The sequence below is a fragment of the Rutilus rutilus genome (genome assembly GCF_951802725.1).
Source record: "Rutilus rutilus genome assembly, chromosome: 21".
NCBI lineage: Eukaryota > Metazoa > Chordata > Actinopteri > Cypriniformes > Leuciscidae > Rutilus > Rutilus rutilus.
The window spans coordinates 4,338,228-4,363,260 of record NC_140226.1 but is presented as its reverse complement, the minus strand read 5'-3'; the positions used below and the strand labels follow the sequence as shown (position 1 = coordinate 4,363,260).

Sequence of the window (25,033 nt, the reverse complement as noted above, 5' to 3'; positions counted from 1 at the left end):
TTACATTTGTCCAAATATTTTATAAAACAGGCTACTTAAAACATTATAATGACATTAGTGGCGGGTGGGGGATGTCATGATATCTTATATAATCAGAAGTGCAAATGTAGTGTGACAATTTGCTTATTTGATAGATTTAGAAAAACTCAAATGCTTTGGTTTTGCAAATGACTTAAATTGTGAATTGGTTGTGTTTTCCAGTTATTGATTTAAAATGATGATGACTATTGTTCAAGTAGTGTACAATATTTATAACGTGTGAATGAATGCCTGTTATTAAGGCAACCTTCTTTAGCTTGTTTCTGAAACCACACTGTCCGCTTCTGTTCATCTTTGACCCACTTTTCCCTCTTCATCTCTCTGCCTGTAGTCCCAATACCCTCCACCGGGTGTCGGCATACCTGTGTCTCCTGCCGGAGCTTCCGGAGGGAGAAGAAACGTCCTACGAGAAAGAGTTCCTCCTGGAACTGCTGGTAGGCACATCTTGAAATATGGTTATTTAAGAAATGCTTGTTTCTAAGGCTGCACTCAGTGGAAAAAGGAGGAGAAATGAAGATAGCAAATGTTTCATTCAGTACTGGCAAGTCATAAAAAAAATAGGTCCATCTACTAGAACATAAACAATCGGGTACATTTTTGTGTAGTTTACTCGACACCCTTGCTTCATTTAGTATACGTGGTTCTATGAATATGCAAATGAGCTTCCACTCACTCAGCTCAGAGATCCACTCGTTGACGATCACACGTTGATCTGATTGGTTACAAGGTAGTTTGTGACGTCAGAAACACCAGCGATTTCAAAGCGTGTTTTTGAGACTGTCTTTGGTTCACTGCAGTTTTAAGGAGAAAATACTCAGCAATGGTGTCGACTTATGAATTTACACATGGTTTGTCTTAAAGCATATTAAAAACACCATATAGACACATAAACAACATTAAAAACTTGATTTTCACCACAGTGGGACAAAACATATGGACATTGATCCTGATAAATAGAATGAACATCATACCTGCATAGAAATCCTCCCCAGCTAACACATGACATACCAGTTTACGTCATTTATTGGTGCTTTTTCATGACTTACTAAACGTAACTATGATGTTGCATACTTGTGATCAGCTATATATATATATATATACACACACATACACACACACACACACACACACATACATACACACATATATATATATATATAGTGAAGTGATATACAGCGTGCGCCTCTGCATTTGCACGTGCAATTGAAGAGTGCACTCCTCGAGCACAGTATATCAGCATTATTATTTCCTAATAATGACTCTGACATGCGGCCTGACAGCAAACTGGTAGTGGCACCAGTGCAACCACTAACAAAATACAGTCGCACCGGCAGTAAGAAAAGTATATCTAAAAATAATCGCAGTCGAGCGCTGTACATGCTATACAAACTCACTTTGGGGGACATTTAGAACTTGCACTTTTACTATGTATTAGGGGTGTAACGATGCCCTCGTGTCACGATTCGATACATATCACGATATGATATTATTGCGATACTCCAAGACATATGTTAAAAGGTTAACAAAAAATTTACTTTTGATTAAAATGCTAAATTTGGTATTACATAGTGTGTGTAAATGAACAGGCTTGGACTTGATGCTGGAAACCCAAAGCACAGGACAATAGAGACACCAGAATAACAATATTCATGATTCTGAAGCTGAAAACACAGAACTATTTTAAACTAACATACATGCACTCCTTCACTGACTAGATATATTTAAAATAATGTATAGGCCACTTTCACTGGTAACATCAGACATTTGGCATCATCAGGACCCACAAATATTCTCCCATTGCATTATTATACATGATACTCAACATTATATATAGTAGATGAATGTAGTACTGACACTAAAACTCTTTTCTCACACAGTAATTTTTATTTTGGGTGAACTATCCACGATACATGTTGCATTTTTGTATTGCGATATATTGTTACGCCCCTACTAATATATATATATATATATATATATATATATATATATATATATATATATAAATATATAATATATATAATATATAATATATATATATATATATATATAATTTCACCAGTATTTGAGTGTTTATGTTTTATTTGAGTTACAGTAGTTATTTGTACATTAGGGTTTGAGTGACGTGTAGTTTGTCTCGGTTCAGCTCACTGTAGTTCAGTGTCGGGGGACAAACGCGTTTAAAAGGTTTTGCACAAAATGACTGGATCTGCTAATTTTGATTCTGATTGTGGATTAATTATACTTGTAACATTCTCAATTTCTAAGTTCTGTTAGTGTTTGACTGCTTTAATGGTCACAGCTATAGATGTTTTAGACCCATTGGTGGTCCTGCTTCGGCATGTTTTAATTACTCGCTCCAAATCTCATCAAGAACTGGAGCATTTCCTCTTTAATGCTGAAATCTGGTTATATTCATGCGCTGCGGCCCACAACAGGGTCAGAGCAGGTCACAAACCTGATAAAACACTTCATTAAGCTTCAACGGGATAAGCTGCCCCAACACTCCTGATTAATTCATTTGATTTTCTCAAAGCGGCGTCCCACGAGCCGCCCGACTCATTCTCTCATTGCAACTGTTTAATGTTGTCTCGCAGCGTTTGCTCATTTGGATTTTTAACATGATAGAATGGCTTTATAGTGTCAGAAAGTACAGGAAACTTTTAAAAGTGTAGTGCGTATAACAGATTCTTTAAAGAAAGGCTTTGAGACTGTGGGATCTGCACGGCACAGTTTACGATATATTACGCAAACACACAAGAACAACATTTTGATTTGTATACAAAACCTGTACGCAGGATTGTGTGCTGGAAAACATGTTTACATTTGTGCTGGTTTCAAAACACAAAAAAGCTTTTGATGGTGCTGTATTAATTTTTTTTTCAGTTCACGTTTATTTGTATAGCGCTTTTCACAATACAAATTAGGGCTGCACGATATTGGAAACAAAATTACATTGCGATATTTTTTTCCCAACGATATATATCGCGATATTGCGAGCCATCAATCCAGGCTAAAGTCAATAATTACCATTCCATGTTATTAATAATTTCACTAATAAGCAAGCTTCATTACAAGTAACAAAAAGGCCACTTAATATTTTATTCCAGAAACATATTTCTCTCAGAATTCGGTGAACGTTCTACGCAGGACCTAACGTTCTTCGGGTTCTAGGACCTGAAAAATGATGTTTTCTGTGCTGATTCAGTGACGCGTTCATGTAAACGGCACCTAGACCCAGCAAAAGTAATGATTAATAATATGTAAAATATTACAATGAGACATTTTAATTGTTTATTAATAAACAAGTGTTTTCTGTAAAGATGAAGTTGACAATAGCCTACTGACTCGCGATCTTCGCAGCAGTGATCGGGAGAAATGCACTTTTCATACAGATTAAATATAGCTATATATTTTTTTAATGGTTCTGTTTAAAAGTAGAGATTTCTGTAGATAATAGATATATTTCTTTCTTTCTTTTTTTTTTTGTTTTTTTTTAGGTGTGTGAGGCGAGTAGGCTACCTTTTACGCTGAGTTTCGGTTCATGGATCATAGCTTAATCTCCGGTTCAGTCGCTGGCTGCTATATTTAATTATTATTAATCATTATTAAATCCAGGAAATTGGATAATGAAATACTGATTAAAATTAAGATACAATTAATACAAAACGAAATTCGTTTTAAAGAAAGGCTTTGTGCTTTCTGTTTGAGGTCTCTGTGAAAGTTTTAAAGCAGTCTTTTAGTGCCGCTTTCATAACGGTCGCGTCCGTAATGTCACGTAACATTGTTTTTTCCTCATAAATGCGAACACGAAAAATAAACGAATGTTTAAAAAAGACAACCATTGGGCGAAAATACTTTATAACACTCCAGCAAAGTAGCCTACCTCTTTTTGGTCAACATCCTCCTTTTTGTAGACGAAATAGGCTAGTCCCAAATAGCTGATTTTGACTTTTTTTTGCGGCGGATCCTCTTCGTCGCGCATTTTTGAATGTTGGCTGTGAGCGCGGTGAGCTGCGGCACAGCGAACCAATCACTGTGCAGGCACGCAGAACGCGTATGTCACCCCAGCAAAAAGCCATACAACAAACTCGTGTTTACTGTGTGCTACCGTTCTCTTATGGGTAACTACTACTAACGTTACCCTTCACATCGCATGTTCCGGCGATGTGACTATCGCTCATTCGCACATTGCGATGTCGATGTTAAAACAGAATATCGTTCAGCCCTAATACAGATATTGCAGTACATACATATATACATACATATACATATTGTTTCACAGCAAGAGAAAACCTTGATGTCATCGTCCAGCTCAGTCCAGTTCTCATATAATGGTGTCAAATGCAGGCAGATCAATAATATTGTTCAATATTAAATTAAATGTACAAATCACACAGTTAGCTAATAATGTATTCATTTAAACGATGTATTAATTTAATGCAGAAACAATGAGCTCATTGAAGTAATGAATACATGTATGGCTCTTCAAATGTTCATGGGATGCAATTGGCCCAGTTTGCGCTGTGACGCGTGTATAGCCTACATTTGGCCGCCTGATGTGTTTGAAGGGTAAACCATGATAGCACAGCGTGATTCGTCCAGCGGCCAGATGATTTGGTGGTTCGTGGAGGACAAACAAACCTCATGAAACCGTTCTCACTTCTGTTCAGGTGTCCCACCACGAGAGACGGATCTCCCAGATTGAACAGCTCAACCAGATGCCTCTGTATCCCACCGAGAAGATCATCTGGGACGAGAACATCGTTCCCACAGAGTACTATTCAGGAGAAGGTGGGCAGCTTTGATCACTGCATATCACTATACTAATATTACCATATACAGTCAAACCAAAATGTATTCAGACACCTTCAACATTTCTCACACAATCACAGTTTATTCGCTATAGTTTGAAAATGGTAATAAAATATGACCAGAACTCAGAGTTATCAGATCAGTTGATATTTCACTGGTTTTGTCCGTCCTTCTGTTAGACTGTCTCACACATGAATTATGTTGAATATCTGTCAGGTGTTAAATTGAACTACACAATTAGATAATACCAGTTTAGCTCAACCAATCACCAAGCAATGCTTCATTTTGTTCAGTCTGTGTGTAAAAAGGTTGCATTAGCAATTAAAGAAAAAACACTTCAGCAAAACATGATCAGGTCAAAGTGTCGGAATCATTTTTGGTCCCAAATTTTGTTACTGGTAGTCACTGTACGAAGAATATTTGGGTATAATATGTCACAGTTTATTTCAAACAGCTCTTTTCCAAACAACAGCAGGTCATAGTGACCATGTATTTCAAACACACAAAAGATACATACAAATATCATAACAGTCGCCCATATGAATAAAATATTTAACTTAACATTCACATATTTAAGTCATTATTCCCTGATAATCTTCCCCTCCACCAAAGCTCTGAAAATGTTTTAATATGTGCCAAGAATGGCATCATTAATTCCAAACTTCATTGGTGCCAATTTATGAAAATTATAAAAATCCCTCTTTTGTGTGTGTTTGCAGTGATGAGTACATAATGACAGAATTAAAAAATTTCCTTTAACTTGTCCTGTAGTAATATCCGATTCAAAACTATTGTTTTAATAGTGATGCAACCGAGAAAAAGTTGAAGTAAAAGCTGCCTTGGGTGCAAATAACATTTTTATATACAAATTATTTACGTATATACAAGTATTATTTTTAAATTAATTTGTATTAATTGGTTATTACATCATTTTTTATTTACATTTACTTTTATTTTGGTGCAAAATTTTGGGTCATCACTATATTTCAAGCTTCAAGTGTAAAAACTCAGTAAAGCATCTAACTGTTTTTGTTGTCGTTTGTGAATCTGAAGGTTGTTTGGCTCTACCGAAGCTGAACCTGCAGTTTCTGACCCTGCATGACTACCTTCTGAGAAACTTCAACCTCTTCCGACTGGAGTCCACCTATGAAATCCGGCAGGATATCGAGGACGTTGTACTACGGATGAAGCCATGGTTTGTGAAACATTTTTAGCATCTTAACAAAAAACAAACAAACATATTTGTGTATCCAAATGGACTTCTGAAGGCACTTTCGCAGAGTTTGCTCCAAGGCTTTTCGGAAGGGTGACATTTATTTATTTATTTATTTATTTATTTATTTATTTATTTATTTATTTTTAACGAGGCGTTTTGGAATGTAGGAAGTATCTACTGCAAATGGACAAATAGTGAAAGCAGATTTTAGTAGTAAGTTTTTAATATTTTTAATAGTGAAAGCAAAAATTCATTGCAATTGCTTTGCTAAATTGTCATCATACTTTTTTTTTTTTTTTCTCTTAATGTCATTATACTTGATGTAGATACACACAGGATTAGTTTCTATAAATGACAAATAAACTTGACTTAAGGGGTCATGTGATGCTATTTTAAAAGGTCATTATTTTGTTTATTGTGTGTAATAGAACAGGAATACGTAAAAAAAAATCTAAACATTTTTACATACTGTACATTATTGCAGCACCTCTATTCCCAGTCTGTCTGAAACAGTACATTTGATTTCTACAAAGCCCCTCCTTCCGAAAAGTCCAGAGTGCTCTGATTGGCCAGCTGACCCAGTGCGCTGTGATTGGCCAAACACCTCAACACGTGTCAGAAATGTAAAGCCGCGAGCCTCAGCTTCCAAGGCTTCTAAAGCGACTCTAAACACAGAGTTAATAATGTTGTTGGGTTTACTGATCAGTTTGAGCCTGAGTCGGATACTGAAAACGTGGACGATCAAGCAGCTCGACTGGCAACTCTCTTACCTTTCAGAGACAATGTTATAACAGTTTAATTTGTCGTCTTCACTGTAACAACCTTATGTCCTGAAGTGAAACCATGAAATGCAGTTTAAAAAACATACTGAAGTTTATATGTCTAATTTATTTAGATGTGTATAGCCAGCGTTGTACTTTCGTAAAATGTGCTGTACACAAGCTAACTGTTGGGTTGCCTTTGGATGGGAATTTATGCTAATATTTCACATTGTGATGTAGACATTCCCGAAAGTATTATCTGGACTGCAATCGATGCGTTTTCGTAAGGTCTGCAGCTGTTCTCTGTTAGACAGAATAAATCCCTTTGTGGGAGAATATGAGCTTTGTAACTCAGATAAATTACACTCTAAAGGAAAAGGAAAACATGAAAAAGCTTAATATAACCCCTTTAATGCTGTAGCTTGACTCATCACTTCATAGCATAGCAGGGCTCTTAGACTAAGATGGTAGCAAATACATCATTTAAAGGGGTCATATAATGCCATTTTTGTACAAGCTAATATGATTCTTTAGGGTCTAAATGAAAAGTTTGTAATACACTTTAATTAAACATCCTCATTAGTATTGTAAGAAAACACTCGTTTTACCTGGTCAAAAACAGCTGTTTTCAGCACGCCATTTAAGTGCATGTGTCTTTAAATGATAATGAGCTTTGCTCACCCCGCCCCTCTGTTCTGTGGGGCGTTTTGACACAACACACGTGGAGTGTTGCCTTGACAACAGTTGAGGGTATATTTTGGAGAAAGAATGGCAGCGGGAGTCTCTGAGGACACATCTGTGCAACCAACCGTATCAATTTGAACCGGAGTCGGACCCGGAACAAGATGACGGTCCTGAAGAAGTTCGACAATTATAAAGTAAGCTTAGTGTAGTGTTACCACGTTAACTTTAACACCTGCGTACACAGTTTGTAATAACACAATAACCATAACGCGTTGTTCATTATAAATGTGGGATTATGAATTATATTGAGAACGTCGTACATAGAAAACATGCCGTAATGTACCCTGAGTGTAAACCTTAGCCGCATTCATCGTGAAGCGTGCAAGCGATTTGCAAAGATTAATATAAAGGTTAATAAAACGTTACACTCACTTCTTCTGGAGGTGCAGCAGGAACACGAATAGTTGGTACCGATCCTTTTTTCAGGAGCAGCTTCTTAGCAAAACCAGCTTTATACTGACCCTCGAGCAGTCTGGTGTGTGAAATGATTCGCGCAAACATGACAGCATTGACGTTGATCGTGGGGAATATTCCCTTCGAAAACAAACTCAGCCACTGCGTCTTCAGCAGTTCGGATTTAGGAACATCAAAATGATGCTGTGTTCCTTATAGGGCTGCACGTTTTCAAGTTTTTCATTAACCGTTAACCGAGGCCCTTAGCGGTTAATACTCGGTTAACCATATATGGTAGCATAGTGTGCGCGCCGCAACCCCGAGATAGGCGTAATTTGCGGGTGAGACATGTCCCCACCACTATTTTCTAAGGTCGATATTGTCCCCACCACTTTTGAAACATCTCGCGGCAGGAATACCAATACAAATAAACAAAACATCTCCAGTTAACTAGCAGAGCATTCATTTCATTCGGTTTTTTTTTAGGCGATCTAGCGCTGAAATGTTTTGTTTTTTAAATCAAGTGATCAAAGTGCTCGTTGCCGCTGCGATCGAGAAGGGTCTTGTAAAACGTGCTGAGGTATTATTAATTCGTGGCCACGAAACAATTCACCTGAATATTCACCAATTCACACACCAAAAAAAGGAATAAAAAGCTGTACGAGAATAGTCGGCCTTCACTGAAGAGCTATCTTCACAGGTAAGAAAAACAGTTTAATAATTATTATTAATTCGTGGCCACGAAATAATTCACCAATTCGCAAAAAATAGGTCTTTAGCATTCACTAATTAATAGTATCAAACTGTTTTTGGCCACGTTGTAATTCGTTAAATCAAAATGAGGGAGGGAATTTGTTCAACGTGTCCACGATTTATTAAAACGAGGGAACAAATAAGTCGTCGTAACAACTAATTATTTAGATCAGTGGACAGGGCGCATAAGAACAAACAGTGAGAGAGCCCCGGCCGCGCGCGCGCACTCTCACCGCCTTCAAACAACACGAGCGCTGCATTGCTCTCTCTCCCTCGCGCATATCAACACAATAGTAAAAGGTCGGAAGACCGATTGTGTTTTATAGATTAGTAGTTTGTTCAGATAAAGTGTTTGATTAGCAAGTACATGTTTAGGAAATGCATAATACAAATTGTATGGGTTAACGTAACGGTAAACGGACTCTGCGGGTAAAACTGTTGTGATGAATTTGCGCATGCGCGGGGTAAAACTGCTGGGGTAAAGCTGTGGCTCTGCGGCTCTGCAGACAGATATTATTGTGCTGCCATCAGTGGCGCGGATACTATTTGTTTCTGGCTCGCGCACAGCCTTCACTCTCGGACGCGCGCTTTCTTTGCCCGCTTCATATTAGAAAACTGGTCTAGCGGTCTCTGGTGGTGCAAAAATGTATTACACCTAAATTCAATGCACGCCATTGACGCCACTTAACCGAGCAAAATGTTTCACTCGGTTACGCAATTTTTAACGGTTAATCGGTTAATCGGTTAACCATGGACACCCCTAGTTCCTTATTACACCCAAGAACTGAACACCACACTCGCTTAGACGCCATTCTGCTCCAGCGTATCAACAATGGCGGACTATGATGACAGCTCGCTCATGAGCGAGGGCGGGTCTGTGTTGAAACGCTACTGTCAATTAACAATCGGGGGAGGGGCGTCCGACCGTGTGACGTCACACGGTCGAATGGCTTGATTTGAGACGGGGGAAAACATATAAGGAGATTAAAAAAAAGCCACTGGATGAATTTTTACCATTTATATGATGGTTGTGTACAGGCACTGCCAACACACATTTCAGCACAATCAACTTGTAAAAGTGCATACCATTATATGACCCCTTTAACAGAAATGAGAGCATCATCATCTCGAGGGTCCCTTCATGCAGCAACACGTTGAATGAACGTTGAAAGTCCTTTCATGTCGCTCCAAACCTGCATGATCTGCCGTGGAACACAAAACCAGATGTTTAGCAGAATTTAGATATCCAGTAAAAAATTACTCCTGGTCAGCTTTGACTTCACTGTAATGTAAAGAACAGTGTGAACATGCTCATTTGTGATGAGTTGCTAACGTTGAGGGCTCTGTCACCAGGCAGTCGGAGTATGGAGGAGTGGTGTTTGGAGGATGGGCTCGAATGGCTCAGACCATACTGTCCTTCTCTATCGTGGAGGTGGCCAAGCCCAACATCGGGGAGAACTGGCCTGCCCGAGTCCGTGCCGACGTCACCCTCAACCTCAACATCCGAGATCACATCAAGAACGAATGGGAGGGTAAACAGCTCTTTCTCCGTCTCTGCAAAACACTGGCAACACATTTAAAAACCACACTTGCAAACTCCTAGCAAAGCCTGAGCTGAACTGAAGGAATATCTGGGCAAGGCAACCTTTTCGTTTAAGTTGAAGTACTAAAACTAAATGGTAACACTTTAACTAATGTTAACTAATAAACTTTATTGTAATGTAATAACTAACATGAACTAACAATGAGCAATACATTTGTTACTGTATTAGTTAATCTTTATTAATGTTAGTTAATAAAAATACAGCTGTTCATGTTAGTTCACAGTGCATTAACTAATGTTAACAAACACAACCTTTGAGTTTAATAATGTATTAGTAAATGCTGAAATTAACAGTAACAAAGATTAATAAATGCTGTAGAAGTATTGTTCATTCTTAGTTCATGTTAACTAATGTAGTTTAATGTTAACTGATGAACCTTATTGTAAAGCGTTACCAACTAAATAAACTAAAAACATAGTAAAAACTATATTTACATTTAAAAAAATGTACAGTATAATGAACAAAATTGTATAAAATTAATACAAATTACAAAAGCACAACAAAATTACAAAAAATCTAAATGCCACAGAAATAAATGTATAAAATGAAAATGGAAAATAAAATCTATTTAAAAATATTGGTAACACTTTACGGTAAGGGTACATGAATTACCATGAATTCATGCATAAATTCATGCATTAATATCACGTGAATCATCAGGAACTAACACGAGTTCAACGTTTTTCATTCATGACTTCATGGATGAACAACACCTTAATTAAAACATTAACTAAGAGGAGTACATCATCATGAATTATGATTTATTACGCATGATCATGATGTTTTCTTTTTTCACAGTTATGCCACCATTAATATCACATTGTTCATCAGTGTTTCAAAGGACCTAGTCAACATTTTAGTTGAGGGGCCACACACATGATGAAGTCATTGATAGATAATGCTTAGTTAATAATGACTACTGTATTGGACAGACCCCAAAATAGACCAATCACAGCTCATAGCACACGAATTCTGTTGACATTCAAATACAGTAGTGAATGCATTGTATAACGAATGCATAATTCATGCATGAATTTAAACATGAATTCGTGATAATTCATGTACCCTTACCGTGAAGTGTTACCAAAATGGGAACCAAAAAACTTGCACAAACGACACTCACAATTTCTTCAGCACTTTAAAATGATTATGCTCACTTCATCCTTCAGTCTCTTCACATCATGGTTCGTTGTTCCAGGTCTGCGGAAACACGACGTTTGCTTCCTGATCACGGTGCGGCCCAACCTGCCGTACGGCACACGCTTCGAGCGCCGGCAGCCGTTCGTGGATCAGGCCGGGCTGGTGTACGTGAGAGGCTGTGAGGTGCAGGGCATGCTGGACGATAAGGGCCGCGTCATCGAGGAGGGTAAGAGTGTTTACTGAGCTCACTGAGCCTTATGAGCAGTTTTCTGTCGCCGTTTAGTCAGCGCACAGACTCTCATGAGTTTCCTGAGCTAAAGTCATAACGGGGTTCGTTGGAAACCTTTGAAAAGTGCTTGGATTTTGAATAAAGTGCTTGAAATTGCTTGAATTATAATTGGCTGTAATCGTCCGACTCGATCCAGGACGGGATTAAAATAAACCATCCTCTTGTTCCTGACGCTGGGATCCTTCTGAAGTCTCTACAGAGAAGCAAACCTTCAAAAAAAGAAAAGAAAAAAAGCTCAACTTCCATAGGAATGAATGGAAAATGCTCCAGTGGACACACACCGGCCTGCTTCACATCGCAAGTGTCAGTGGAGTGTGAACAGTGCGTATTTTAACCCTCTCATTCATTAACATTGCTGCCCATGTTAATGAATAAGAGGGTCAGCTGTCACGCTTCTGATGTGAATGCTCTCGTTCATTGATATGGCAGCGAGTAAACATGTGCTGCTCAACTCTGCTGACGCTTGCGATGTGAAACTGTTTAAACCAAACACTCTATGGACTTCAGTACGAGTACGATCATCACACCGCAACAGTCAAATCTGCGTTAGACTGGAGAGAGCAGCTGCCTTGCAAATGTACAGTTTGAAGCAGCTTTTCAACCACACGTTATCATTATTTGTTACATTGTAACATTTAAATAACAGTAAAAAAAAGTGTACAGTAAAGCTTATAGTTTGTGTATAAATGGCAATGTCTACGGTAGTGATCGACATAAGAGTATAAATCATCTTTTGAAAGTATTTTGACACATGTATGTATTGTATTGCTTATCGTAATGCCAGGAGTGAGTGTTTGTCATTGAATCATTCATTTAACAGATTTATTCACAATTTATCCGATAACTAAACATGCTTTTATGAATAAGACATTGACTTTTAATGAATCTGTAAACATTTTTATTTTTTTTTAAATAGCAATGAACATTTTGTCAACCTTTAGTTTGCATGTTATTTTGTTTAGTTGTTTAATGTTTTTTTTTTTTTTTTTTTTTGTGGGAGAATCACGATTTTACACTCCATTAAAAAAAATTGTGATTTTCAATGTATCCAGAATCGTGCAGCTCCACTGTATACTGGATCAGTGTAGACAGCGTCGGTGATGATAATGGCCTCTGTTTGCTTTTGTCCTGACACTCGCATCCGGTGTAGGCAAATGTTATCCATTAAATGATGACTATTAAGATAACTATTACTATAAATGATAGCTATTTGTCGATGTCTTGCTCTGGAGGCAGTCATATGCAAACGTGTTTGCCCCGCGGTCGCTCAATAACAAAACAAGCTGTTTTTGGAGCTTGATTAAAGAAAAGCTTTGTTTATAATGAGAAGGACATTTTACGCTCTGAAACGAGGAGAGTGATGGATCCCCACGGCCCATGAACACGGCTCTGACCCGATAAGAGGAGCGATAAATCCATTCACTGGCCCAAATCTCTCTCTCGCATTGACCCCTGGCCGTCCTCATTGCTGGACCTTGGGAATGTGGTCTAGAATCACTGGTCATTTCTGTTCCAGCGATTTCAGTGTCAATTTACTTGACAAATGATCCCCAATTTAGACGGATTACCGAATATTTATTTCCTTCATTACAATTAGCCTACATTTATTCATTTAGCAGAGGCTTTTATCCAAAGCGACATTCGATTACATTGTGACTCTGATTTATGGTTTTATTATACAGATTACTTTAAAAAGCTTTGTATTGTTACAAGATTGAATGTGCGGTTCACTTGACTTTCAGGAAGCATGTTTTTATATAGAAACTAAGATGTGATGTATTCATTATTGTGTTCTGATGCTTGCACCAGGTCCTGATCCGAAGCCCAAACTAAGAGGAGACACCAGGACGTTTCGGGTTTGGCTCGACGCAAACCAGTACCAGCAGGACATGACCAACAGCATCCAGAACGGGGCAGAAGACCCCTATGAGACCTTCAATATCATCATGAGACGCAAACCCAAAGAGAACAACTTCAAGGTCAGACGATTCCTCCTGTATATTCCTGCCACTAGACTCACACGACCAGACCGTTGACCACTGTTGTTATCAATAACTCAAACTAAAAGTATAAACAACGGTTTTGTTAATTGAAGTAATATTAACTGAAATAAAATACATTCTTGGTGTTAATTTTTTATTTTATTTCAATTAACACTTTTTTTTTTCTTTTTTTTTTTTGTTAGTTGCCAAAGCAATATTTCATCTTAGTTCATCCAAAAATAAAAATTATCATAATTTTCTCATCCTCTTGTAGACTTTTGTTCATCTTTGAAACCCAAATGAAGACATTTTTGATGAAATCTAAGTGATTTCTGTCCGTCCATTGAAAGTCTATTGACCCAAAACTCTGACACTTCAACACATTGATAAAGAGGTCGTAAAATAAATCCTTATGAATCAAGCGTTTTAATCCAAGTCTTCTGAAGAGACATGATCGCCTTACATGATGAACAAATTTATTTTAGGCTTTTATTTACATATAAACATTATTCTGCGAACATAAACTGAACTTTTTAAACTTTTTTGGTGAACTGTCCCTTTAAGCACTCAATTTACTAAAACAAAAACTGAAATACAAAAATGTATAAAAACGACAGACATTTTTTTTAAACAATCTAATAAAATAACGAAACACAAGTATTTAAATGTTAACCAACATTAAAATGGAAAATATAAAACAAGAACCACCCAATCAGACAGGAATTATATATTCCAGTTTAAACATCATCTAAAATAGTGGTCCAATCATCCACAATTATCGAAAAATAATTCCTTGTTTTGCTTGCAGGCTGTGCTCGAGACCATTCGTAACCTCATGAACACGGAGTGTGTGGTTCCCGACTGGCTTCACGACATCATTCTGGGTTATGGAGACCCTGGTAGTGCCCATTACTCAAAGATGCCCAATCAGATCTCCTCGCTGGACTTCAACGACACCTTCCTGTCCATCGAGCACCTGAAGTCCTGTTTCCCCAATCACACGGTGAAGGTGTCAGAGGAAGATCCCGCTCGACAGGTCCCGCCTTTTAGGTCAGAAACTGGCATTATTGGATAAATGCTACAAATGAGATTCAGACACTTCGACCTGATCATGTTTTGCTGAAGTGTTTTTTCTTTAATCGCTAATGCGACCTTTTTACACACAGACTGAACAAAATGAAGCATTGCTTGGTGATTGGTTGAGCTAAACTAAATTGTGTAGTTAAATTTAACAGCTGACAGATATTCAACATAATTCATGTGTGAGACAGTCTAACAGAAGGACGGACAAAACCAGTGAAATATCAACTGATTTGATAACTCGAGTTCTGGTCATATTTTATTACCATTTTCTGAACTATAGCGAATAAACTGTGATTGTGTGAGAAATGTTGAAGGTGTCTGAATAAATTTTGGTTTGACTATATATATATGTATATTCGCATAGAAAACAGTTATTTTAAAATTGTAATAATATTTCACCATATTACTTTTGAACGGTAGTGCATGTGGATTATTTGTGCAAGGTTTATTGAAATTGTGACTCTCTTCTCCACCAGAATCCGATTCCCTGTGCAGAATGTGAAGGCTAAGAAGCGTAAAGCCAATGAGGAAGAGAGACGGGGTGAGGAAGATCAGACGCTGGTGGTGGAGCCGCATGTGATTCCCAACAGGGGCCCGTATCCCTACAACCAGCCCAAGCGGTGCGTGGAGGACCCAATCTCTCCAGCAACGGGACAGTGAAATAACTGCCTGGATTCAGAATGCATGTCTGTGTAAACATAATGCCTGTTCTGCAAAGACTGACGTTCTTGTCCACTTCAACAGAAACACCATCCAGTTTACACCCACCCAGATCGAAGCCATTCGTGCAGGGATGCAGCCAGGCCTTACTATGGTAAGAAATCACTTGCTACACTTTTTATTTATATTTCTTTCTTTTTTTTCTTCCTGTTCTTTTAATTTACCTCCTTATGAATTACAGTACCTCTCAAAAAATTGCAATAATTAAGGTTTTTAATAGTGTTGTCATAATACTGGAATTTCTAACTTTGATATGATACCTTTAAAAATATGGATATTCGATACCATTGGAAAAACTGCCGTTTATAATATGTGACCCGTCCTGGCAAGATGAGTCGGAATGCGCACGGGCTAATTTCGAGCTGCAGCCAAAACAAGTGAAACTTTTTGGTCGAATTTTTTTTTTTTTGGGTTTTCACAAAAATGAGTTCATTAAACCCTCGTCTAGCAATCCCAATGCTCCAAATAGCAATTAAACATCTAAAAGTAGCTTTATTTGTGCATTTTCTGAGAGAAGTACCTTTCCTTTGCTGTTGAATGGTAGTATATCATGGTTTCCACAGAACTTTTCAATATTTGATAATCAGAAATGTTTCTTGAGCATCAAATCATCATATTAGAGTGATTTCTGAAGGATCATGTGACACTGAAGACTGGAGTAATGATGCTGAAAATACAGCTTTGCTCTTAGAAATAAATTACATTCTACAATATATCCACATAGAAACCAGCTATTTTAAATTGTAATAATATTTCACAATAATACTGTTTTTACTGTATTTTTAATCAAATAAATGGAGCCTAAATGCAGAAACTTCTTTCAAAAACATCTTAATTTTTCCAAACTTTTGACTGGGACTGTACAGTGTTATCCTCCCAGAAAGATATCAGTCCCTCACTGCGGTTACTCATATCTATCAGCTGGTTTTGAATCTGTAATTTAAATGTCTGTCAGTCTCTCCCTGTGTGTTTGTGTAAAAGTAGTAGATAAACCTCCACATGTGCTGAAGAACTGTCCGCTCTGACAGGGAAACACCAATCGTCAGCATCACTTTTTAAAATCTAAATGTTCTTTCCCTCGGCTGTAGGTTGTTGGTCCTCCCGGCACAGGAAAAACAGACGTGGCTGTTCAGATCATCTCCAACCTGTACCACAACTTCCCCGAGCAGAGAACGCTTATCGTCACACACTCCAATCAGGTGCGCGACCGACACCGTGACACTCTCTGTTCACCAGATTCAAAGCTTAGCATTCAACTCAAATTAGGGTTTCCTAACTCTCAACATCTACCAGAAATTGTAGTTACATCTGAGTTAAAACTATTTATATGTATTTACTTTCTGGATATGTGTGTGTTTATTGTTCAGGCTCTGAACCAGCTGTTTGAGAAGATTATGGCGTTAGACATCGATGAACGTCACCTTCTGCGTATGGGCCACGGAGAAGAAGAGCTAGAGACTGAGAAAGATTTCAGCAGGTACACACACACACACACACACACACACAAACACAATTCTGATTTACTGTAGACTTATCTTGAGGAAGCAGTTTTCCCTGATGTTTTGAACCATTTACTATGAAAAGTCAAAAGTCAAAAGGTCCTTTCTAATCCAAAAAGAGCTTTTAATTGCAAAAATCCTCTATTGACATCAAATAACACTCACGTTTGACCTATGACCTGCCTAGTTTCTGGGGTAATAAGGAAAAAGCTTAATTAAAAAAAGAATAATTATACATAAATGGCAAAATAACGATCGATTAAAAGCAAAAAGTGTGTGAAATATGTGCTTTGAAGATACTGAAGAATCCTAAAGTTAGAAACTGTGGCTCAGGTTTATTTTTTCAGCATGCTTTGGTGAACCTGTGAGCTTAGTTAATAAGAAAAATTAAATTGCCTGTGCAATACTGTATGTCACATCAGTGTCACAACATCCACCTCTGCACATCACGCCTTTAAAACAAGGATTTAACTCAACAAACATACAGCACGATTCCTGTAGTTGAATTCCCGTTTGAATATCTCCTGTGACTCAGTCAAAAAGACCATTTCTGAACAAAACAAGAGGAAAGCTGACGTACGCAGTTCAACCGAGGGAGGCGACGAGGTGCTGTTTTCTGGTGCTAACGTTTGAACATTAGATATGGTCTGTTTGTGTGTGCTGGTGTCCACCTTACAGCGATGTGCAGTACAGACTCTTGTCCTCATATCACCCAAAATTCATTTCTATATGTACAAAAACTTGACAGTATGAACGTTACACTTGCATTTGCGACTAAAAATAGACGTGCAAGTAAAAGGTATTTTAGACCATGTTTGCGGATAAAGTAAAAAAAATTTAAAATATTATTAATTTATGACATTTAAAAGTGCATTGTGTAATATTTAGGAGGATCTGTTGACAGAAATGCAACATCATATACATGACTATGTTTTGAGTGGTGTATAAAGACCTTACTTAATGAACCGTCATGTTTTTATTCGCTTAGAATGAGCATTTCTCTCTACACACACAAGACATGTTTCTACAGTGGCCCTGAACGGACAAACGCGTTTCGTCACTAGCTAGCTTCTTTGCACAAAGAACGACATAAAGTCAGCGAATAAAACACTGATACAATGTCGAACAAGTAACAATAATATTCACAATAACATCGTTTTTCTGAATAATTACGTAAACCTGTTTTCTTCATTTATCTTTGTAAAGAAAGCTCATTGGTTAACTGGCTCCTCTGCTGTTTCAGACGACGACATCACTTCCTGTCGGCCACCGTAACTTCTGTTGGTTGCAATTACACAGTGCACCTTTAAGCTCATAAATCATCCTAAATATCTTAAATGGTAAAATAAGTCTTGATTTAATCTGGGTTTGGAACAAGATGTCGGGTGTATTTCGGGCTTGTTTATAATTAAAAGTTTCACGACCAACGCATTATATACTATGTTTATGTTGTATTTTGGTTACACAACTGTATCTGGCATTTAATTCAGTGTAAACCGTAGCTCCTGTCTGGCCTGTCCTCAATATATACATTCTACTAATATTATTAGGCACATTCATCTTTTTATTTACGGTTATTTGTGTATTACTGTATACAGTGTAAAGTAGTTCTGTAAATAATTACATAATTACATAAAAATATTTAAAAACCTAGTGTACTTTTTGTATTCTAATAAATAAATACTTTTGCTTGCAAGTTGCAAATGTCTCCATAAGTACTTTTATTTAGGAAAAAACATTCGATACTAGGGGTGTTATATCGAGATATCACGATATATATCGGTGATTTAAACGATATGATTCGCGATATAGTTAGTTTTATCCACGACTCAGATTATTGTATTTATATAATTCACACAAATTTGCACATTCTGTCATCATGAATTCACCCTCATGTCGTTTCAAACCTGTAATATTTTCCTTCAACTGAAGATATTTTTTTATGAAACCTGAGAGATTTCTGTCCCTTTCATTTAAAGTCCATTCCTCTAAAATGTAAAAGATCCAAAAAATGTCATAAAGGCATCATGAAAATAATCAAAATCTAGGTCTGCTGAAGAGACACGATGGCTTAATATGATTCACAACGTTAAGATTCACAAGTTATACCGTGGTAAAAACGGACGTTCAAATGCAAAAACAACATAAGAGAGTGAAGTTACATTTTTGGATGAACTAACCATTTACAGTTTGCGAACAGTCATTTGATGAGTGACAGCGAGCACCGTTAGAGTCTGTGCGAAGAGATCCAACCAATGCCACGTGAGAGAAAAAAATGAATGCTTACAGAGTTTCAGTGACATTACTACATTAAACTACTATATATAATGTTGAATATAATGTATAATAATGCAATTGAATGGGGGAATATTGGTGGTTCCTGATGATAACTCACGGGGAGAAGAGTGAGCGTCAAGCCCTGTTGTGGACCGCATGGTTGAGTTGTGTTGAGTGCTAACGGTCCTGTCCTCTGTCAGGTATGGACGAGTGAACTATGTGCTGTCCCGGCGTCTGGAGCTCCTGCGAGAGGTGGCCCGTCTGCAGGACAGTCTCGGTGTGCCCGGGGACGTTTCCTACACATGTGAGACTGCTGGACACTTCTACCTCTACCAGGTACCCTTCCGCTCCCACTTAAAACTAGCATAGCACTGAAAGTAATAGTAGTAGTGTTAGTTGTGCAGCCATAATTTTGACAATCTGTTTAATTAATATTCTGCGGGGTTTTTTTTTTTTATTTTTTTATTTTGTAAGAGAGGTGTTTTAACTCTGAACTCTTAACTTTAATGGCCGAATATGGTATTTAGTTTAAATACCATTAACCAATGGTATTTAGCCGTCTCACATTTCAACCTCAACACTGTTGCCACATAATTTGCTCCCTGCCAGTAAAAAAAAAAAAAAACAACAACAACATTACATAAAATGGTGACAAACAGGAAGTGAAAAATGAATGAAATGAGAGATTTGAATTGGGGATCTTGAGAGAGAGAGAGGAACAGCTCAGCTCTCAAGGCATAAAATCATTTAAAAAAATGACAAAACAAGCATTATAATAAGCTAATGTAAGATTAGTGGTCGACTAAAAGTCATTTTTTTGATGTCCGATGCTGATGACCGGCGGCTGATATATACAGTAGTGGCAAAAAAAAAAAGTGATGTCCAGCCAAGGAAAATTGACATCTTGTGATATTGAAATATTACCGAACATTTGTTAAATATGTTGTAAGCATATTGTTTAGTTGTGCTTTTTGTCAGTTGTTTTATTTGTGATAACGCAATGAAACATGCCAAAATGTGCTAATTTTTGCCAAGGCTTTCATATAAAAAAAATATATAAACGCATGCTAATATGAAAACGCTGCAAAAGAGAACCAATGAAGTATTAATGAGTGATTAAATGCAATAAAGGAATTTTCCTTTTTTTTTTTTTTTTTTTTTGCATAGTGAAATAAAACCTGTATCTGTAGTTTGCTTATATTTTGATATTTTAATCAAACTTTTTTTCTAGGGTCTTTAAAAGCAAACATCCCCTCCAGACATCACTTTTGGCCACTACTGTACGTCACATCACACTGTTTAGTTTAAAGATAGTAAAATCATGTGTTAAATTTGCTGAAATTACATTTATTTTAATTTTAAATAATGTTTACTAAAATAGAAATTAATAATAATTTGAAAAATAAATATATTGAGTGTGGATCGCCTGTGACTAAATGTATTTGTCGTGCACCGAACCATGGCGTCCGTACCATACGGTTCAGGACAAATACATGTACAGTTTCATCCCTACTGGACATATTTCTCCTGGTGTTTTTCAGAAGTAGTAGAAAGGGTTCTTTAGTGTCCTAAGTTATTCTCTGTGAAGATCTTTGAAGATTAGTTTGGTCTACAGTATCCTGAAAAAGGGACGTTTCTTTTTTTCCTGAGTTTGTCTGTATTATGTAACATACGTTGCCTAAATCAAAAATGTTCAGTAACTTGAGCATTGAATGATAATATTCAAAGTGCTCTCCATCATTTTAACAGATAATAAATATTGTATTTACCTGCTTTAGAAGCCTTCCAGTAAATGCTGCTAACGGGGATTAGAAGTGAAAAGGGGAGGCTATTACATTTTAAAGCATCCGTGTGAAAACAAACCTGGAAAGAGACGCCAGGATTTGGGGAGAAAAACAAGAGATTCTTAGTGCATTCCAGTGAATTATTAATGGGATATATCGTCAATTAAATCTGCGAGCAGACCACAAATGCTGTCCTTTTTTCATACTGTTAAGGCAGAATACATAGAAAATAAATCAGGAGGAAAAGAATGCGCAATGCAGCGACTGAAAAGAGCTCTAGCCATAGATGTTCTTGTTAAACCACGGCACATTCAAATGTTGTTATTCTGTAAAAAAATAGAAAATTAAGGAGATTTTACAGCTCATTCAGTCAAACTGACAGATAACGATTGTTGGTAGCACAACCTTATGATATGAAATGATTTGTTTCAGTCTTAATCTGAACTCAGTAAGCTCTTTAGGGAAAAAGATGGATAAGATAGATAAGATACTGCAGATAAGATGAGATCAGATAATTCACCCCCTCAACAACTGTCTTTCATTGAAGAACCAGGATTCCTAGAGTCGTTCCCAACCCGTAAGACTTTCGTTCATCTTCAGAACACAAATTGGAGATCTTTTTGATGAACTCTGAGAGATTTCTGTCCCTCCATTGACAGCTACGCAACTACCACTTTGATGCTTCAAAAAGTTCATAAAGAGATCGTAAAACTAATCTGTATGAATTAAGCGGTTTAGTCCATAATTTTCTGAGGAGAACAGATTGAATTTAGGCTTTTAATGACATATAAACATTCATCAACTCACACATCAGTTGTGGTAAACAGACCAATCGCTTGACCAATGAGGTTCATTCTCGTGTTACGCAGCACGTTTGAGCTTCTGCAGGAACCAGTGAGATTCATTCTTGTTACGCAGCACATTTGAGCTTCATCAAGAACCAATGAGGTTCATTCTCGTGTTACGCAGCTCGTTTGAGCTTCTGCAGGAACCAATGAGGTTCATTCTTGTTACGCAGCACGTTTGAGCTTCAGCAAGAACTAATGAGATTCATTCTTGTTACGCAGCTCGTTTGAGCTTCAGCAAGAACTAATGAGATTCATTCTTGTTACGCAGCTCGTTTGAGCTTCATCAAGAACCAATGAGGTTCATTCTTGTTACGCAGCTCGTTTGAGCTTCAGCAAGAACTAATGAGATTCATTCTTGTTACGCAGCTCGTTTGAGCTTCATCAAGAACCAATGAGGTTCATTCTTGTTACGCAGCTCGTTTGAGCTTCAGCAAGAACTAATGAGGTTCATTCTCGTGTTACGCAGCACGTTTGAGCTTCTGCAGGAACCAATGAGATTCATTCTTGTTACGCAGCACGTTTGAGCTTCAGCAAGAACTAATGAGATTCATTCTTGTTACGCAGCTCGTTTGAGCTTCATCAAGAACCAATGAGGTTCATTCTTGTTACGCAGCTCGTTTGAGCTTCAGCAAGAACTAATGAGATTCATTCTTGTTACGCAGCTCGTTTGAGCTTCATCAAGAACCAATGAGGTTCATTCTTGTTACGCAGCTCGTTTGAGCTTCAGCAAGAACTAATGAGATTCATTCTTGTTACGCAGCTCGTTTGAGCTTCATCAAGAACCAATGAGGTTCATTCTTGTTACGCAGCTCGTTTGAGCTTCAGCAAGAACTAATGAGATTCATTCTTGTTACGCAGCACGTTTGAGCTTCATCAAGAACCAATGAGGTTCATTCTTGTTACGCAGCTCGTTTGAGCTTCAGCAAGAACTAATGAGATTCATTCTTGTTACGCAGCTCGTTTGAGCTTCATCAAGAACCAATGAGGTTCATTCTTGTTACGCAGCTCGTTTGAGCTTCAGCAAGAACTAATGAGGTTCATTCTCGTGTTACGCAGCACGTTTGAGCTTCTGCAGGAACCAATGAGATTCATTCTTGTTACGCAGCTCGTTTGAGCTTCAGCAAGAACTAATGAGGTTCATTCTCGTGTTACGCAGCTCGTTTGAGCTTCTGCAAGAACCAATGAGGTTCATTCTCGTGTTACGCAGCACGCTTGAGCTTCAGCAAGAACCAATGAGGTTCATTCTCGTGTTACGCAGCACGTTTGAGCTTCAGCAAGAACTAATGAGGTTCATTCTCGTGTTACGCAGCACGTTTGAGCTTTTGCAGGAACCAATGAGGTTCATTCTCGTGTTACGCAGCTCGTTTGAGCTTCTGCAAGAACTAATGAGGTTCATTCTCGTGTTACGCAGCACGTTTGAGCTTCTGCAGGAACCAATGAGATTCATTCTTGTTACGCAGCTCGTTTGAGCTTCAGCAAGAACTAATGAGGTTCATTCTCGTGTTACGCAGCTCGTTTGAGCTTCTGCAAGAACCAATGAGGTTCATTCTCGTGTTACGCAGCTCGTTTGAGCTTCTGCAAGAACCAATGAGGTTCATTCTCGTGTTACGCAGCACGTTTGAGCTTCAGCAAGAACTAATGAGGTTCATTCTCGTGTTACGCAGCACGTTTGAGCTTTTGCAGGAACCAATGAGGTTCATTCTCGTGTTACGCAGCTCGTTTGAGCTTCTGCAAGAACCAATGAGGTTCATTCTCGTGTTACGCAGCACGTTTGAGCTTCAGCAAGAACTAATGAGGTTCATTCTCGTGTTACGCAGCACGTTTGAGCTTTTGCAGGAACCAATGAGGTTCATTCTCGTGTTACGCAGCTCGTTTGAGCTTCTGCAAGAACCAATGAGGTTCATTCTCGTGTTACGCAGCACGTTTGAGCTTTTGCAGGAACCAATGAGGTTCATTCTCGTGTTACGCAGCTCGTTTGAGCTTCTGCAAGAACCAATGAGGTTCATTCTCGTGTTACGCAGCTCGTTTGAGCTTCAGCAAGAACTAATGAGGTTCATTCTCGTGTTACGCAGCACGTTTGAGCTTTTGCAGGAACCAATGAGGTTCATTCTCGTGTTACGCAGCTCGTTTGAGCTTCTGCAAGAACCAATGAGGTTCATTCTCGTGTTACGCAGCACGTTTGAGCTTTTGCAGGAACCAATGAGGTTCATTCTCGTGTTACGCAGCTCGTTTGAGCTTCTGCAAGAACCAATGAGGTTCATTCTCGTGTTACGCAGCTCGTTTGAGCTTCAGCAAGAACTAATGAGGTTCATTCTCGTGTTACGCAGCACGTTTGAGCTTTTGCAGGAACCAATGAGGTTCATTCTCGTGTTACGCAGCTCGTTTGAGCTTCTGCAAGAACCAATGAGGTTCATTCTCGTGTTACGCAGCACGTTTGAGCTTTTGCAGGAACCAATGAGGTTCATTCTCGTGTTACGCAGCACGTTTGAGCTTTTGCAGGAACCAATGAGGTTCATTCTCGTGTTACGCAGCTCGTTTGAGCTTCTGCAAGAACCAATGAGGTTCATTCTCATGTTACGCAGCACGTTTGAGCTTTTGCAGGAACCAATGAGGTTCATTCTCGTGTTACGCAGCTCGTTTGAGCTTCTGCAAGAACCAATGAGGTTCATTCTCGTGTTACGCAGCTCGTTTGAGCTTCTGCAAGAACCAATGAGGTTCATTCTCATGTTACGCAGCACGTTTGAGCTTTTGCAGGAACCAATGAGGTTCATTCTCGTGTTACGCAGCTCGTTTGAGCTTCTGCAAGAACCAATGAGGTTCATTCTCGTGTTACGCAGCTCGTTTGAGCTTCTGCAAGAACCAATGAGGTTCATTCTCGTGTTACGCAGCTCGTTTGAGCTTCTGCAAGAACCAATGAGGTTCATTCTCATGTTACGCAGCACGTTTGAGCTTCAGCAAGAATTAATGAGGTTTGTTCTCGCGTATCAAGCAGATTAGTTTGAGCTTCTTTTCATGTTCGCTGATCAATTTTTAAATGTGAATAAAAGCCTAAATTCAATCTGTTCGTCATATAAAGCAATAGCGTCTCT

General features: G+C 38.1%; 1 protein-coding gene across 1 annotated transcript in view; it reads left to right on the top strand.

Moving 5' to 3' along the window:
* aqr (aquarius intron-binding spliceosomal factor) overlaps positions 1-25,033 on the top strand; it is a 74,869-nt gene that overhangs the window by 23,219 nt on the left and 26,617 nt on the right. The window contains exons 14-25 of the mRNA XM_084392912.1: positions 371-473; positions 4,710-4,830; positions 5,905-6,046; positions 10,072-10,250; positions 11,521-11,688; positions 13,561-13,730; positions 14,542-14,783; positions 15,293-15,436; positions 15,561-15,630; positions 16,625-16,735; positions 16,904-17,013; positions 19,513-19,648. Coding sequence (XP_084249038.1) covers positions 371-473; positions 4,710-4,830; positions 5,905-6,046; positions 10,072-10,250; positions 11,521-11,688; positions 13,561-13,730; positions 14,542-14,783; positions 15,293-15,436; positions 15,561-15,630; positions 16,625-16,735; positions 16,904-17,013; positions 19,513-19,648 — 1,696 coding nt within the window. The remainder of the gene's footprint in view (positions 1-370; positions 474-4,709; positions 4,831-5,904; positions 6,047-10,071; positions 10,251-11,520; positions 11,689-13,560; positions 13,731-14,541; positions 14,784-15,292; positions 15,437-15,560; positions 15,631-16,624; positions 16,736-16,903; positions 17,014-19,512; positions 19,649-25,033) is intronic.